Source organism: Convolutriloba macropyga, chromosome 8 (assembly GCF_964194025.1).
Source record: "Convolutriloba macropyga chromosome 8, txConMacr16.3, whole genome shotgun sequence".
Lineage (NCBI taxonomy): Eukaryota > Metazoa > Xenacoelomorpha > Acoela > Convolutidae > Convolutriloba > Convolutriloba macropyga.
The window spans coordinates 10473766-10487327 of record NC_134475.1 but is presented as its reverse complement, the minus strand read 5'-3'; the positions used below and the strand labels follow the sequence as shown (position 1 = coordinate 10487327).

At 34.3% G+C, this 13562-nt stretch overlaps 1 protein-coding gene across 2 annotated transcripts in view; it reads left to right on the top strand.

Moving 5' to 3' along the window:
• The first annotated feature begins 792 nt into the window (after window positions 1-792).
• Window positions 793-13562, top strand: part of LOC142344446 (monoacylglycerol lipase ABHD2-like) — a 32681-nt gene continuing 19911 nt past the window's right edge. The window contains exons 1-4 of one of the 2 annotated variants that reach the window (XM_075396096.1): window positions 793-990; window positions 1743-1775; window positions 4832-5013; window positions 5503-5675. In XM_075396096.1, the coding sequence (XP_075252211.1) occupies window positions 867-990; window positions 1743-1775; window positions 4832-5013; window positions 5503-5675 (512 nt within the window). In that variant the 5' untranslated portion in view covers window positions 793-866. The remainder of the gene's footprint in view (window positions 991-1742; window positions 1776-4831; window positions 5014-5502; window positions 5676-13562) is intronic. The other variant, XM_075396097.1, reaches the window with a different exon arrangement.

The following is a 13562-nucleotide window of genomic DNA, read 5'->3' as shown; positions in this document are numbered from 1 at the left end:
ACCGGCTATGTGTTTGTTATCTTCATTTTTTACTAATGCTGTTAAAATCGAAACGTTTTTAATGTTCCTTAGTTTTTTTATTATCGAGCAGAGGTCACCATCTGATGACTCGCCAAGTTAGAGACTTTTTGGTTACTTTTACCCTTGGCAGCTGAATATTTGTGCATGAGGTCTTTTTTAACGTTTTGTTTGGTTTTTTGTCTAATCGTGTGAAAATTTTTATGGAAATGCATGACTTACCTCGCTCAATGAAATGACTTCTGTGGTTACTTGAAATAACAAAGTCAAAAAACGCAAAGTTAGAGGTCAAACAAGCTATGTATGTATAAGGCATTGTTGAATTACATTGATGTTTGAATATTGATCTGAAAATTGGATAGTATTTAAATTAAGTATCTTAGTTCTTAGTTTCTATTGTTTGGCAAAATTAGGTGTTTACTTGATAAAATTAATTTTGTAAGCTTAGTTCAATATTTGTGCGTTCTAGAGAAATAAAAAAATTAATCTCAGTTTTATTAAATTCATTCATATACAAGACTCTCCTTATTTAAGAATCCACTAGGTTTTAGATTAAAAAGCATGAACTACTCTTTGTTAATTTGAAAATTTTAAATCTGCTTCGTTTGGTTCTTAATTTAGTTGAAATCTAAGATGAGCTGCTTCGAAATATTATGTGCAAACGCACATTGCCGTGCCTCCTGGTTTTAAATTTTTGGCTGATCAGATTTGTTGAAAATTCTGTAATTTAGTACCTCTATTTCATGAGGCATCGCCTGGTCATTCATGCTTAGTGTGTACGCTACAGGTACAAGCCAACCTGGTTCTGGGGTAAGAGTGGTCACATCCAGACTGTACTGTTTGGCGTAATGCAGAAGCCACACAAAGCAGCTGCCGATATGAGTGAGTGCAAACAGTATTCCGTCACTCTTCCATCTGACGGATCAGTCGTCTATTTCCACGTCTATGAGCCACTAAAGCCTCACGAGAGTGGTGAGTATTTGCGGACTCGGGAAACTTTCCTGCTTCTCTATTATCGAAAAGCATTTATTGTAAACTTCAAATATCGGACTTTAAAACTTCAGATGGTACCGTTTCAGTGACTGTAACCGTTTTATTGCCCATATGCTTTAAACAGGGTTATGAGAAAATACGCAATGTGCCAGAATACGCAAAATATTTACCCTATCGAAATTATCAGAATTTATCGTTACATATACTGTAATAAAATATTTATCGTAATGTAAAACGAGTTTATTTGGTCATTCTTTACGGGACGTGACCGTGTCTCAGAGGACAGTGGAATTTAATTCAAAACTTTCACAATTACTGACTGAAGTTATTGAAACAAAAAAAAATTAAAGGGAATAAATAAATTGGGTTTATGGCATTTGGTAGTTTGGCGCAATGGGTAAATCGTCATGTAACAACGCCCTGGTGTTACTAAGGCTGTACTACCATAGCAAGTAAGACTCAATTCAAGTGAGTCTGATAAACGTTCACTTGTCTTATCTGAGTATTTATTATTTTGTAAGTGGGAGACGTAAGATCAAAAAAATGCGATTTTCGGGAAAAATGTAACGAGTAGTGTCATTTACTGTTGAGAACCTCTCGCGTGTTTATACCATGTCCCTCATTATTGGCTTTCATATACAATTTCACATTGCAATGTAAACGGACTATTTGTTCATCAGAATCAGTGACGCAGATGTATAGTAGTCATAATTAGTCTTGATGTATTTCAGAGAAGCTGCGAATAAAGCAGAGCATTCTACCAGGTGTATAAAGCACTTCATTTCTTACTAAGAATCTATATGGGCAATTGTTTGATTCTCTCAATTGAATAAAAAGTACCACTTATTACTCTTTCTTGATTCATCCATTCATTCTTACATAAATTTCAGAGCTCTAGCTCTTACTAATGTTTAATAGCTGTGATACAGACAGCTAAGTGAGCTATTGTTTTACTTCTATTGGTTTTTATTGTGACTCAAAAATTCGTCCTCATTTAGAATCTTAGGTCTATTTTCACTGGGAGAAATTTTATATAGGCAGCGTTTTGTCGTGAAAAAACAGGAAAATGCCGTCGGAAACATTTTTCTGCCCAAAAGATTTTTTCTTGTGCTGCGTTTATTCAAGAATTTATTGACTATTGTTTAACAAAATGTTTTTTTGTCTGAGTATTGCATAGCTAATCCACTTTGGGTGATTTTTGCCGAGTTAGCTCATCAATAGCCGCCGTCAACCTCTCAACGGCTATTATTTAGGCGCTCTCCTTTTTCATTTCAAAGAGTTTGAATTGTATTGGGGCGCTGTCTTCCTTTTTTAAGATCTGTTCACACATTTTCATGATTTTTGAAGTCAAATTGGAATAGTTATTTTGGTCACACCGACAAGGAAAATGAAGGGAAAATGCGAGTGGTTTTGCGGATTTTTCTTCACTCAAATTGTGGTGTTTTGTTCACATGCGGAAATTTCACTTTGAGTTTTACTGTTTTTTCGATTTTTGGATCGGATTTTCTAAATGCTTTTCCCAATTCACTCCTAGTCAGGTTAGAAACTAAATGAAGTATAGTTTTAGAATCTAACTGAAACTGCACGCCAAATTAGAGCACTTCTTGACATTGGAAAAAAAAATTCGGTCAATTTTTCTCTTTTTTTCTGTTTCAACCCCGATGTGCATCAAGCGCGTCAACGGTGGCTATTTGCCGGCAATCTGTCGGCTATGTTTTGTTCTGAATAAACCTGAGTAGTATTGAATAGAATTAATTGTGCATGCACTAATGTTGAATCAGCCGCCGCTTTAATCCTCTCCCTTAAGCTAACTACAACCACATCTGACCCCTCGCCTGTCTTTGGAAAGTCCCGATGGTAGTCTGTTTTGTTTGGAGAATCGTGGAAATTTTCTGCTTCTCTGGCAATTATTTGTGAAGCGCTATTGAAGCTTAACTAATTTCTAAGTGTACAAATCAACGAAACTGATCGAAAGGCCTAATTATGTAAATATGCATCGAAGTAGATGCATAATATTTGTAAATGGTTGTTTTTGACCCCTTATTATTCGCCCTTTCTACGACTATCCATCGGCGTTACCCGCTTTTGGATTATAATACACCTGCTTTTGGATTAGAATACTTAAACCAAAGGTAGGCTCACGTCAGTCTTTTTTTTATGTTCTTAATTTTGCAATTTTTTTCTTTCCTGTATATCAGGTTGGCAACATATGGAAGTTCTAGGGATGATGATTTTAATGGCCGAAAAGCGATAGCTGAGGCTCTTATTGGCCTTCTCGTGGTTTTTTTACAATTCAAGGAATTTGAATTGTTTTGGGGCGCTGTCTTTTAAGATCTGTTCACACATTTGACAATTTTTAAAGTCAAACTTTTGTAGTGATTTTGGTCACGCTGAAACAGGAAGTGGAGCGAAGAAGCGAGTGGTTTTGCAGCGTGAAATTTATTCACTCGAATTTGAAAGTAGATTGAGAAAACGAATATTTGAACACAAATTTGCTTTATTGCTAGTGGTTTTTTTAATCACATGCGGCATTTTGGCCTTTGTTTTTATTTTTTCGCAATTTTATGATCAGATTTTCTAATCAGTTTTTCGAATCCATTCAAAGTCAGTTCTATGTCTAGTGTTTTGTTTCGTCCATAAAAGTTCTTTGAATTGCATGTCAGGACTTGTGCTGTTTTTTAGTTCGTCGTCACGATTTTGTTACGACCATATGACGTCACAATCACTTAAATCACACAAATCTGCTTTTGGGTCATTCGTCCATGGCAATTTCAACTTAAATGGGTGTGTGACTTTCCCTCTTAGGGGTGCGAGTTTTTGTTCTTTCGCGTGATCATACGTGACTTACCTCACTCTGAAAAATGACTCCCTCCCTCTCAAGTTGATTTTTCTTTACTTGAATCCAGTGAGATAAGGTCAAGTGAAAGCAGCAATAAGTTATAAAGATTCTTAATCAAAATATAACATCTCAGCATTTGATGAAGTGAATAAACTTTTTGGTCTCTTTTACGAGACTGCAGATCTTTTTACGAGACTGTAGATCTACGAGACCGCGGGTATCTTCTGGCAATCTGCCAGCTATGTTTCTTAAAATTTATCTTCTTGCTAAAGAGATTTGCAATGGCTAATGGGATTTTATTTCTGAGTTTCCTTTTAACCTTGCTGGGTGTTTTAATACCCAAGGATTGGTTGAACAAGTCCTGATTGATCTTCTTTGGAGTCTATTATTTTGCATGGTGGCAGTTTCCGTAGTTTTTTCGGTTGTCTTATTTCATCATAGTTGCTCCTGGGCCCTTTTGTCAGCGCTGCCGTCAATACAACTTTTTGATCGTTCCTGCGTTATGCTTTTCAATTGAGTTTTGCTTTTTGGTGGAAATTTTGGTGTTTTCTGCAAATAGTTTTGGCAACATTTGATTTAAGTCACTCTCAAGACGAGTTTTGCTTTCTTTAATTGAAGTGGTTGAAGTCAATTGAGAATATTTGATGTTCTAGAGGGCAAGTTTTCGAAAACAACTCATACGTGAGACATTTTTTTTTACTTCAGCTGGACATCATTGCTAATTTTTTTTCCCAATTGGAGTACCAACTATTGCCAAGTACGAAATTTACTTAGCATTAGCTAATTGTTGAAAACAGCGTTTGATTATTTGTACCTTTCTGAGTTTCTGTGAAAAGGGCATCTTCATATTTTTATTAAAAGATTTGAATTTCAAGTCATGAATTCCACCTTTAGATCTAGTTTTAGATTTTTCATGCGGGTGAATTTGGTTTTCATTTTTTGAAAATGGATAAAGACGTGTAACTGTACGTACAATTATAGGCGAAGAAGTGACGCTACTCTTGTGTCCTGGTATTTTTGGAAGCTACAACAAAAGCTATGTGCAGAGTACTGTAGGGGCTGCCTGTTCCAGAGGATACCGCATAGTGTGTCTGAACCACCTAGGAGTTCTAGAGGATGTTCAACTGAAAACTCCGAGACTCTTCACTTATGGGAACACTGAGGTTGTTAGACTTCTCTATTCTATTGGTGACTTCAAACCAACTGGAATTTATGCGATTTTGTGATTTGGTCTCTGAGTCTGAGATAAAATTAGGTCACGGGTGTCGATATTTCTATTTGGCGTATCTAATAATGTCGCTGGTTGATATCGGACAAAAGGATTATTCAAGTTAAAAAATCGGAGAAGACCGATGAACAACATATATTGAGCATATTGGCGTCACTGAGCATCATTAATAGTCAAATTGATAAAATCATTGTTAATAAAATGAGATAAAATTGAAGATCGTCATGTATTTGTTCTCTCTCTTGTTGACGGCAACTGCTGTTTTATGGCATACGGTAGCTAATTCCGGCAGTCTATCTCAGTTTTCCCAAAATTAGTTTGATGCTGCTTAGCCATCAAACTATTTTCCTTTAAACGGGATTTCTCCATTCCATTCAGCGCAAAAAAAACATTAGAAATTATTAATGGGTTCGATTTTGACCAGGAGTATGCTGCCATGTGCGAGAAAGCATTCGGCATGTTTCCCGACTCGCTCTTCATCTCTATTGGGTACAGCATGGGGGGCAACCAGGTCTGCAAGTACTTGGGGGAGCAGCCAGAGAGACAGAAGAAATTCGTGACTGCCCTATCCATATGCCAAGGATACGACTGCATTAGGTTAGTCATAAAGGAAAAGAAAGAATAAATTTATTTGGTTCATTTTATAAGTAATAATGAAAGGAAATTAACAAGAAAATTATTAAATGAACCAGAAGAGGGCAGATAGACGGGACCATGTGGTCCACACACAAGCATCTGCTCTAGCAAAGCCCTGACTTATTAAAGTTGAACGAAAAAAATGATCAACTTTTTAAACTAATTTAGTCCGAAACTATTGTTCACATTTCTAAGTTGACTTCGCCCTCATAGCAATTAAGAAATATTTTGGCAGCATGAGGTTTTTTGGGTAACCGACCGACAGAAGATTTTTTTGGAGTCTTTCTGATAATCAGACGCTAAAAAGTGGAAGAGAATATCAAAACGGCCCATCAAGGCCGCTCGTACTTATATTTCGGAGTTGATATTTCATTCACTTAAATTCGATCATCAGGGAAAGTACTACAAACTATTTGACACACTGTTCAAATACCTTTCTTACTACCTTCATATTATTTAGAATGAACATCTCAAATATTGATAGGTTTAATTCGATAAATTTTAAATCCTTATTTTCCCTATCCTCTAAAAGTCCCCATAACTTTTACAGGTTACTAAATTTGGCTCCACGATATTGTATTGAGTGCCTTTGAAGCGTGATATTCCATTTTGTTTCAAATGGCAAATTGAGATCGCTTCGACGAAGTGTTTGACTTTTGAAGACACATCTCATTTAAATACTTTTCAGAGTGAAATTTTTATCGATAAAAGAGCAATGTTTAAGAGCTTGTAAATACGAAGTTCAAATACTTTAAACGGTACGTTTCTAGTAAAAAGCGTTTCAGTTTTCTACGAAATTCCAAAGATGCATCATTTTTAATAGCCGCCCTCATCTTCTCAGCCGGCTATTATTGCGCTAGCATTTTTTTTTACTTCGTCAAACTTTTTTTCGCTTTACCATTTTGCCGCTTTTTCGACATTTTGCGTGAAATCTTTTTGACTTCTCTAGGCTAGTTTCTCTCTTCGCTCATTCTGCTAAAAGTGAATTTGAACATCAGTTGCTAAGCAAAGCAATTCAAAATGAACAGAGTCGGTAAATAAAATTGAAGTCAGAAATAGAAACGGGATAAACCCATAAAGCCCAATTTTAGATGCCCGCTATTTGAACGTCGTTCCTATAAGTCTTAGTTACCACCTCTAATGCTTATTGGTGTTGATAGTAGCCCCTGTAGCCTCTCTCTAAGAAACAAAAGTATGTTCAACTACGAAATGCCATCAAAATAAATCGGACTTAAAAAATATTTTTGTACAAAAAGCTTTTTTAATATATTCTATTCGTTCAATCCCAATCATGCCTATTGGAATCAACGGCGGCTATTTTCCGGCAATCTGCCGGGTATGTTCATAATTTTGTTTCTGAAAGAGATTTATCGATGATAATGTTTAAAAGCTGCAGATACCATAAACTAGACCGCCGTACTTGATCATTGAATTGATATTGCTTGTATAGTATTCAACTAGTTGTTCCGACCCTCTTGAGGGGGGAGGAACTATATACTCAAATGGGTTTTTTTTGTTCCGTGAATTTTCGCCGATCGATATATTCATTGTAGAGAGTTGAGACGTATCATCAGAAAGCTCGTCCAGCGTAGAATATGGAATTAAAGATATTTTTCTAATTTTCGTTTTCTTCAGGGAGTTATCGAGGTTTAAACTTCTGAGAAAATTAGTGAATTCACATTGTTTATATTCACATTTTCCGGAATTTTTGCCTAAATTTTTGCCAATTTTGCTAAAATTTTTAAGAATAGTGTCGTTGATTTTATTTTTAAAGACAAACAAGCATTGTTGATTGTTTTGATTAAATTTTTGTCAAAAATTCTGGATAAATATTTCAAAAAATTCAGCCTTTTTCATCAAAAACAGCGCGAAATAAGCTACTTTAGTCCACTTTGATTAGAAAAGCCGGCAGTACACTCCCAAACAACAATCACACAACCTTTGTAGACTCAAAAGAGGGCTACTCCTGCTTCAGCGTCCGCTGCGAGTGCTCTGTAATTAAAACTTCGCCGTTTTTTGCTAACTTTACTCGTTGATTATCAAAAATGCTGATTTTTTTGAGTTTTCAACTAACAAATTATCTATATCTACAACACTCGAAATATCAATTGTCCTAGCGGACAAAAGGCATTAGCAGGGCCAATCTTGGACTGTTACAATCCAAAAAGAAATCGGGTTGTAATCAGTCGGTCTTTTTTGAAAAGACCTTTTTTAAATAATAAAGAACAGAACACATCAAATCAAAGCTCAGGAGTGATAGGTCCAGTTGGCTTCCTAAGCAGCTCCAAGCTTATTTTTTTACTTGAATGGTCCTTTTTGGACTTTTAGAAAAAATTGATTTTTAAATAAATAATGGCTAGCTTAGTGTCAGCAAAGTTCTAGCTTAGTGTCAGCAAAGAAAGAAAGCTTCTTCATTCTACTGATTTAAAGTTCAGTCTCAGTTGCGGTTTTAAGCCTGAAGTTATTGTTTTCTGGCTTTGATACTACTAGATTTCAGATTTTTTTTGTTTTTAGATATTTGCCGATTTTTCACGTTTTCTAGTTTTGTCACATTATCACATTATTGACAGTTCTCATATCACATTATTAGCGTTCCAAATAAGGCACAATTGAACATAATACAATCTTGAATGATATAGATTATCGTTTTAACGGCCTCGACACCTCTTTCTTGAAGAAATTGAATTTTTTAATTTTGTCTTTAACTGTCCACTTTGTCGTTTCGGTCCTATGAAATTTCGTGTATAGTGATAGGTTTCATTGGTTTTTCATGAACTAATAGATGAGCCGATATTCTGATATTAGTAGATAGCTGATGGCTTTCATGATTTTGAAAAAAATCTTTTCCAAAACTAAAAAAAAAATTTTGTTCTTCGCAATTTTGTTCTTTTTATTTATCTTTATGTTACCCTATCTCGTTAGTTAATAACAGGTCTAATATGACATTATTGTTGTCAAGGGAGGGTGTCAAAACGGATTGCTGTCCTAAAATCTATTTTTAAAGAATTCGTTATGACCTTACTGGCTTCGACACAGGTTTTTCATAAAAAAAGTAAATAAATTTGATTTTTTTCATATTTGACGTTCTTGTTGAAGACGCAAGAAATATTCTGGATAACATCAGATCGCGAGGGCTTCTTTCGGATGAATAAATGACCCTATTTAAATAGTTCTTTTGTAATTAATGTCTTTCATGACCTTGGATGCAATTTTATTTCGAAAAAAATCAAAAGTATTACATAATTTTGCCCTTCGCTTTTTTGTCTACTTGTTACCTAGTCTCACTAATGAATTGCCACATACTACATTGTCTCTTTTTGAAAAAAGCGCAATTTAATGTGTTTTGAGGGCCAAAATATGGCTTGACGGTTTTGACAGCGTTTTCCGGCAAGTTTCAATTGAATTTTTGTTTGTTGTTTTTTTGTTATTCTTTAAGCCGCTTAAAAAAATAAACAAGGAATGGTCCTAATGCCCTTCTATAGAAGCATTGGTAATCGTAAACTTTAGGGATATTTTACTTGATTTCTAATAGTTTTCATTACTTTGAAGTTAATTGTTTCAAAAAAAATAAGCGAATTTTTTAACTTTACTGTTTTTGTTCTTTTTTGTCTATTTGTTACCAAACCCTTTTATGGACTGGTTCCATATATTTTCTGGTAATTTATAAGTTATTTTGTTTAGTTTTTGCTTGATTTGACGCTATTTTGACTGTGTTATTAAATTTCGTTTTTTAAAACGGACATAAATTTTTTGATGTAATTAATGTTTGTTGTTGTTGTTGTTTGATTTCGCTCTTCGTCTTGACTCGCTTTCTTAATATTGGCATATCTCGGCAATCTAAAGCATCAATTTTTACTCCACTGAGTTGTTTTATTTGGAGGCTATCGTATCGTTCATACACAACTTTGTTGAAAATTACTTGTGCATTTTTTGGGTTTTTTGGGATTCCCAAAAAATAATTTTTGGGTTTTTCTATCTGTTCCTCATTTGGTAGACAATTATGCCAAAATTGTGGATGGGTGGGGTCGAAACCTTATGTGCCATTGCACATTACCGAGCCGCCTTGTTGATTTTTTGTATCAAAGTGCCATAACTTTTCCACTATTCCACACTGATTTGCAAGACTAGATTAGTCAGAATTGGATTAGTAACGATTTGGTAACTGGACTGCGTTTTTCCGTTTGTGCCCCCCCCCGCATGTTGGTTGGATATCAGCGCTCAAATGCAACTCCCATATTTTTTAACTAACCGACTAACGTTGGGCAAATTGCTCTCAAATGACCGGCGAGCTGTTCGCTTCGTCAGTAGCTAGCCACGGTTTAGTGAGGCTAGCTTCAGCATGATTTGACTTAGCAACTTTTAGTTTTCTAGCCTTGTTAGTAAATAAATCAAATAGAAAAAAATTGATGTTTTAAAAAAATGCATATTTAAACGAAAAGTTTTCAGATTTCGCAGTCAAAAAAATGTTTAGAACCATTTTTTCTTGTTCTTTCAAGTAACCTATCTGCAAGACTTCGTTGGCCAGTAATGATCGTGAAACCCGGAAAAGGACAAAACACTCAAGAATTTCGAAAACAATGGCAAATTTTAATAAAATCGTACTAAATTTTAAGACAAAAATCTTCAAAACCAGTTCATTGTCTCAGACTATCCAGTATCCCTATTTCAAGCTTTGAATTGTTTCAACGGCTCAAGATCCATAAACTTGGAACATAGTTTTCCGAAAATTTGAAAAAAATAGCTTAGTGTTAAACCCTGGAGGAGGTCCTAGGACCGTGGTACCGGAAAAAAAATAAAAAAAATCAAAAAGATTCAAAAACCTAAAATTGCAAATGTTTTTTAAAAAGGTTGATTAAATTCATTAAAATATTGAAAAACATTCCATTAGTTCTAGAAACTCTGCAGTATTCTATTGTCAAATCCTAGACGAGATTCCCTGTCCCTTGAGGCTGGAGAAATACCTTAAAAATTACAACCTTTTTCAAAAAACTCGAAAAAATGCATTTAATGTGATATTAAAAAGTGAACTATTCCATGGCCATCACTTTTTAATGTGATATTAAAAAGTGAACTATTCCATGGCCAAAAATTTTTTTATTAACTTATAATCAAACCCTTAAGGAGGTTTTCTGATCCCTAAGTCTGGAATAATGACAATAGATTTTTTTTTAAAAAATGGGAAAAAACTGCAAATGTTAAAATGCTGAAAATTGTGCTGTTAAAATGTTGAAAACCGTTCCATTACAACTAGAAACTATGCAGTATTGAAAAATTGTAAAGTTTGTTATAAAAAGTTGAAACGTAATCCAAGGACCAAAATAAATTCCAATAACTTATTGTTAAGCCCTAACGGAGGTTTTTTGACCCCTGAGGCTGAAAGAACCTGAATATTTACAATAAAAGAAAAAAATGAACAAATTGCAATTTTGTCAAAAAAATTCTAAAACTCGTTATGTTATCTTGAAAAAACATCCATGAAATCTGGAAGTTATCCAGGCCTATTATCAAACCCTATACGAGGTTCCTTGGCTCTTGAGGCTGGAGAAAACTAAGAAAAAATGCCAAACAATTTCAAATTTCATAAAACTTGAAAAAATTGCAAATGTTTTTATGTAAATTGCTTAAATTCGTGGTTTTAAAATATTGAACAACATTCCATTACATCTGGAAACTATACTGTAACCTATTGCCAAACCCTAGAGGAGGTTCCTTGGCTCTTGAGGCTAGATAAATCTAAGAAACGACAAAATTTTCGAAAAATGCAAGTTTTTCAAAAACAATTGCTGAAATTTCCGATATTAAAACGTCGAAAACTATTCCATGGCAAACAAAAATTTTTCAGTTGTTTATTATCAAACCCTTAAGGAGGTTTTCTGGGCCATTCGATGCTGAGGGGGGGGGGGCAACAGTGGGGGTAGGGTGGTTGGGCAATAGTGGGGGGGGGGGGTCATCAGTGGGGTGTCTTCAAGCTCTAAGATCCGCCGTTCACACAATAGGATTAAGTCTCCAAAACGTTTTGAGCTGACACAGAGCTCAAGGGCTCTAAGAGCACTGAATGCCGGCTGGGCTCTACCTGTTTCCGTTTTTTGAGGACAAAAAGACAAATAATGGGTCAGACAAAAAATCGGTCAAGCGAAAAATTGCATAATACAGCCGGAAGAATTCGGGAAACGACTGGAGTCGCCTTCTTGAAAGATTTGCCTTTTATATTAGCTGGTTCCTACTAAAGTGACTACTAAAAACAAAAAAAAAATCAGTCAAAAAATGAAGATAGCCCATAAAACCAACTGATTTAAAAAAATACATTACACCTACATACTAGCGAATTTTTTTGTATACAATTGGAAACATCAAAGTACGCGAGCATCAAAAGCAGAGCAATGTTAGGCTCCGGAAACTTTGTGCTGAAAGAAAAATTTAAGTACTGCAAGAAATGGGCAAAAATTGTTACAAAATTTATCAATTTCCATAAGTTCTCTCAATCGAAAATCTATTTTCTAGCAAAAAAAACAGTAATCAATGGGTAGCTAAATAAACTTTAGATTTATTAAAAAAAACCTTGATTTTCGCTTCAAATCAAAATGAACGCGATCAAAAATTAATTAATGACAAAAAAATTAATCAAATTTATTTTAATCATGAAAAAGACTTTTAATCATTTCATGATTAAAATTTTAATATTCATGATTAAAATTTATTTTAATCATGAGACAGAACAACATTAAAACGCCAAATTTTTATTTTACCAAAACCAAGACATAAAACTGTTCTCAAAAAATTAGTGTTGTTCAAAATTTGTAAATGTGAAGCTAGGAAGATCTCAGTGCCATATTATGATAAATATAATCATTTGCTAACAAAAAACCCCTAAAATTTCACAGGAAAATGTTTAGATCATATCGATAATTCTTAATTTAACAAAGACAAGGCGAATAAAACTACAGGTCTTAGGAGAATGTTAGAAAACATGCTAGAGTTTGGAGAATACATACATTGTGAAAAAGATAAACTATTTCGCAATTACTGAAAATCGAAAACCTAAATTGAAATTGGAAACTCTAATTAAAAATCAAAGTAAAAATTTAAGTAAAAGAACGTGGATTTTTTCATAAGATACCGATCGAGGTTTAAGAACATTACATAGCCATCTTCTTATTCAGTAAGAAGTGAAAACCGCTCAATTGCGAAACAATAAAACAGGTTGAAAATATGGTAAACAATTTCACTGAATTTTCGCCAAGAACAAGAGTTATCACCAAAACAATGTTTAAAATATGGTAAACAATTTCACTGAATTTTCGCCAAGAACAAGAGTTATCACCAAAACAATGTTTAAAATATGGTAAACAATTTCACTGAATTTTCGCCAAGAACAAGAGTTATCACCAAAGTTCAGTTAGCAACAAACTAAAACCAAGAAGACCGATGGTGCACTAAAAGACTTTTCATGGTAAATAAACTCACAGTACAAACAAAAAAACTTAGAAAACTTTGTCAAAAACAGCCGAAATAGGATTAGTATGTGTACAATTTTATAAAACAAAAACACATCCGTCAAAAAGAGGCATCCAATTCAGGAATTATCAAAAAGATGTTGACATATTCACTGATTTGGTTAAAAAATTGCGCTCAAAGAGAAAAATTGAGCAAATTAATGAAGTGACAAAAAATTGAGAATTATGGGCCAATTTTGCTCTTGAAACGCATTATTAAGCTCTCAGAAACATTGTGGTATCGATTTCAGATGGCGGCAATTGATGCGGCTCCGATCATAATTTACTTCGACAAAAAACCAAGTTACAATTAAAAAAAATTGGGGCTAAATGGACGAAAACACGGCTAAAAACT